Raw genomic sequence first — 5000 nt, forward strand, 5'->3', positions numbered from 1 at the left:
CTTGACATGTGTAAGGATTTTCGAGCAAGATCGTTGCCAGTGCCCCTGGACTGGCTCTTGTGCGGGTGGCACATAAAATACACCATTTTGAGCGTGGCCGTTGCCAGTACCGCATGACTGGCCTTCGTGTGGGTGACACATAAAAGCACCCACTACACTCTCTGAGTGGTTGGCGTTAGGAAGGGCATCCAGCTGTAGAAGCTCTGCCAAATCAGATTGGAGCCTGGTGTAGCCATCTGGTTTCACCAGTCCTCAGTCAAATCGTCCAACCCATGCTAGCATGGAAGGCGGACGTTAAACGATGATGATGATGATGATGATGATGACAACAACTTATAAACAACTGCATTGTTGACTGCAGGTTTCCAGCAGCTCTATCATCCGTTCAAGGTTCTGAGGCGAGAGAGCAAAAAAGCAGTGGTTACTTGGCTGCCTTGCTTGTATACATTTTGCCAATATATAACAATAAAACACACACACAAAGGCCATCACACAAGTGAGAATGACTTGGTAGCATGTATTTTTTAGGCGTCAACCAAATTACTATCACAAAGCTACGAAAAAAGATATTTCCCCAAAATGCAACGCAAGGATCATGCTTGCAACCACATGGTGCAAAGCAAACTTCTTAACTGCACAAACATGCTTCCACCCTCAAGCAAGCAAAAGTCAGCTTTGCAGAGGAGAGTGGGCAAATATTGTATAAATAATGTCTGTTATACAACAGGTTCTTGCTTTGTTTCAGTTTTAAAGAAATCAACTCTGGTAAAATTTAAGCTCAGAACAAAAGGACTTCAAACCACAAAGATAAAACAAAACTAAGCAATAATAAAGATTTCTAGTTATGGCACAAGATCAAATGTTTATCTCCAGGTATTTAAGTAATAATAAAATTATCGATTGCAGTAAGATGAAAAGTCAAGTCAATCTGAGATGAATTTAAACTAAGACAGAGCAATAATATGCTTGTCAGCCTGCCTAGTTGCAAGTAGTGCCAATAATGATTTTTAACATCATATGCAGGTATGTGGAGAAAGAGAGAAAGAGATGAGGGGGACAGAGAATGAAAGGGAGTGAGGGGAAAGAGAGAAGGAAAGAGGCAAGGAGGGGAAAGGAGAGAGACAAAGAGAGAAAGAGAGAAGATTAAGGGAGAGAGATGGCGAAGGAGAGACAGAAAGAGGGAAAGATTTGAGGACAGATGGAGAAACAGCCAGACAGGGAATATGGAGAATTAATGATTAGGAGTAGAGAAACAGAGAGAAAAGGGGGAAGAGAAACAGAGATAAGGGGGAAGAGAAACAGGGAAATTAAAAGATGTGGAAACCCAGATTAAAGAGCAGAGACAAGAAGTACTATAAAACCAGTAGAGAGACTTACTTCAATGATCTTCTTTGGTAAATCCGGCAGATAGCTGAGAAACGTGTCAACATGATCACAGAGCAACATCAACATATCTGATGCCACCTTGGCCACCATTTTAGTAGAACACTATCAAAGAACAATAAACATTTTACAGTTAATTGTATACTCCTAAAAAGGAAAAAAAAAAAATAGAACAGTGAACTGTATTTGTTTCATAATGAATTACAAAGAAGGCTGGTATTCTAAACTTCTCACTAAACTCACTGCCAGCCCTCACCTCACTAAAACCCATGCCAGTATGGACAACAGACATTAAATGATTATGACGATGATGTATACAGAACTAAGAAAATAAAAACCAGAAAAAAGAAAGGAAAAAAACTAACCTTCAGAGCACCAAGCAATACATTGATAGCTTCTTTGATTTTTGGATGTAGAGTACCATGTACCAATTCTTCATACAGGAAGATACCTAAACTGCTCAAAGCTATACACCTGGAAATGAAATAAGCCAAACATTAGAAAAATGTTAGTATTTTCAATACTCAATATTACTGGAAATAATTCTAAACTATCAACCATTAAAACTATTAACCACCACTGCAACCATCTGGACAATACACTCCATCTCCTATCAAAAACTGACATTTCAAAACTGTTTGTACACAACTTCATGATGCCAAACAAAAATGACTAACCAACTGTAAATGTAACTCAAACTTCCCATAAAAATTGCAGTTATTAAATATTATTGTAAATATTTTACTCTACTCCATATTATAACAAAAGCTTCAATATTTTTTCAATCAACAATGGAAATGCTAAGCAGTTACTCAATCCGCTAGAAATAGCAGCTAAATTTGCTTCAACCCACACAACCATCATAAGTGGATAATGTGGTCATAAACGTACACTGGTAGAAAAAGACAGCATGACCACTGCTTGAACACCCTAGATGAGGGGTCTACTCATTTAGAGCTAAACAACAACTACTGGTTCCTTAAAATTGGTAACAACAATAACAAAAACAATTAGGTGGTGCAAGCTTTTCATAAAATCTGAAATTGTTTCTGCTTGATTTCATTAATATTGGTTTCAAATTTTGGTACAAGGCCAGCAATTTGAGGAGAAGGGTGTAAGTCCATTACATTGACCTCGGTGCTCAACTGATACCTATTTTATCAACTCTAAAAGGAAAGCAAAGCTGACCTCAACGGAATTTGAACTCACAGTGTAAAAACAGGCAAAATGCCACAAGCATTCTGTTCTGGCGTACTAATGACTGCCAGCTCACCATCTTTGATTTCTTTAATTCTTTAGCATTCAGATTATTCTGTCAAATGCAATGTTTATTTATCCACATTGTTTTGAATTAATCATGCATTATCTTGTGGCTTTGAGATTTCAATGAAATGATTGTTTACTTTGAGAATGACAATGTAGAGTAGGTTTGAGAGGCTGGACATGGCCAGTTTGAACAAAAAAACTGGATAGAATATTTGGGCCAGATAAGGCCAGTTTGAACGGTAAAGGGGTAATATTGTTGTTGTTGTTAAAGCAGCAAGAAGTCAGTATCATTAGAACACAAGGCGAAATGCTTAGCACCATTTTGGCCATCTTCATGTTCTAAGTTCAAATTCCACTGAGATCAATTTTGCCTTTCATCATTTCAGGGTCAATAAAATGAGTACCAGTTAACAACAGGGATTAATGTACTCAACTTACTACCCTCCCCAAAACTGCTGGCCTTATACCAAAATTTGAAACTAATATTATTGTTGTTGTTATGCTATTGTTATAGTACATGGAGATGCCCAGATTTCTCTTCTTGTGAAGAACAATTGAATAAAGTGTATAGCATGTAAAGTATAGAGTCTGGACAGCAACAGTTACTTTATGAGCAACTTCTTTTGCCTCAATCCTTTCACTGCAGCTATGCTGGGGCACTTGCCTTGAAGAGCTTAGACATCATCATCATTTCTTCATCATTTAGCATCTGCTTTCCATGCTGGCATGGGTTATACAACTGGACTGGAACGGGTAAACCAGAGAGTTGTACCAGGTTCCAGTCTGATTCTGAATTGGTTTCTACAGCTGGCTGCCCTTCCTAATGCCAACCACTCCGAGAGTGTTGTGGGTGTCTTTTACATGTCACCAGCACAGATGATTCTACAATTGATCCCAGTATTTTTTTTTTCTTATTCTATTGTGCTCTTTTTGTTGAACCACTAGGCTACGAGAATGTAAACAAATTAACACTAGTTGTCAAGTGGTAGTCGGACAGACGATTGGATGGATAGACACACATATACACGACATGCTTCTTTCAGTTTCTGTCTATCAAATCCACTGACAAGGCTTTAGTCAGCTCAGAGCTATAGTAGTAGACACTTCACTGAGGTGCCACATAGTGGAACTGACCCCAGAACCATATGGTTGGGAAGCAAAATTCTTACCACACAGCCACGCCTGCACCTATAACCACATCAGCCTACAAATTCAGTGATTGCTTTGTTTGGATTTGTATGATTTTCTCAATCCAAATGAGTAAAAGACTAAAATACACAGGAAGATAAATATTGGTAACAGTGGTAATAATGAATCTTACCTTGCTGAGCTAACAGAGTCTAGTTTTCCTGCCTTCAATAGCTGGTCAACTATAAGATCCTGTAAGGTAACAAAGCCAAAAACCAATTTTTAAAAAATCAGAGTCGTTTATGATAAATATTATTGTTAATAACAGTTCTGTTGATAATAGTACATAAACTTACCATAAGTATATTGGTTTTAAATTTTGGCACAAGGCCAGCAATCTAGGGGAAGGGGTAAGTCAATTACATCAGTTCCAGTCTTCAACTGGTACTTATTTTATCAACCTTGAAAGGATGAAAAGTAAAATCGACCTCGGCGGAATTTGAACTTAAGACAATGAAATACCGCTAAGCATTGCACCCAGCATACTAACGATTCTGCCAGTTCACCACCTTAACTTACCATAGGTATATTGTTCATTACCATCATCATCATCATCGTTTAAAGTCCACCTTCCAGGCTGGCATGGGTTGGATGGTTTGACAGGAGTTGGCCAGGCAGAAAACTGTACCAGACTTCTGTATCTGTTTTGGCATGGTTTTCACGAGCAGGATGCCCTTCCTAATACCAACCACCCAGCAGAGTGGACTGAGTGCTTTTTATGTGGTACCAGCACAAGCAAGGTCAGTTTTCACATGGTTTTTACAACTGGATGTCCTTCCAAACACCAACCACTTTACAGTGTGGACTATTACTGAATTATCAATGGCAGTAGAATGAATATCAAAGTTGGCCTTAGCAAAGGCACTGATGCACCAAATCCATACTCCTGGGCATTTCTGTCTGAGCCAATTACTCTACCATCGCACCATCATCAATAACAACATTAACAATGTCTTTGTGTTGACACAGAATTTTGGAGTAAGTAGTACAGTTGGTTTAACTGACATTACAGAGTACTTATTTTGTTTTTTATCAAGCTCAGCAGAATTTCAGCTGAAAGTGTAGAGGGGAAAAAAATACATGCTCTTAGACTTTAATAGAAGTCTTAGACAAAACTAAACATTTTAGAACATTGCTATAATTTTCTAAAACTCCATCACATT

General features: G+C 38.2%; 1 protein-coding gene across 1 annotated transcript in view; it reads right to left on the reverse strand.

Annotated features, from left to right (window-relative positions):
* LOC106883134 (ral GTPase-activating protein subunit alpha-1) overlaps positions 1-5000 on the reverse strand; it is a 294566-nt gene that overhangs the window by 170665 nt on the left and 118901 nt on the right. Inside the window, exons 28-30 of the mRNA XM_052971984.1 lie at positions 3971-4029; positions 1749-1857; positions 1378-1488 (exon numbers count right to left, since the gene is read on the reverse strand). Coding sequence (XP_052827944.1) covers positions 1378-1488; positions 1749-1857; positions 3971-4029 — 279 coding nt within the window. The remainder of the gene's footprint in view (positions 1-1377; positions 1489-1748; positions 1858-3970; positions 4030-5000) is intronic.

This window comes from Octopus bimaculoides, chromosome 11, assembly GCF_001194135.2.
Source record: "Octopus bimaculoides isolate UCB-OBI-ISO-001 chromosome 11, ASM119413v2, whole genome shotgun sequence".
Classification (NCBI taxonomy): domain Eukaryota; kingdom Metazoa; phylum Mollusca; class Cephalopoda; order Octopoda; family Octopodidae; genus Octopus; species Octopus bimaculoides.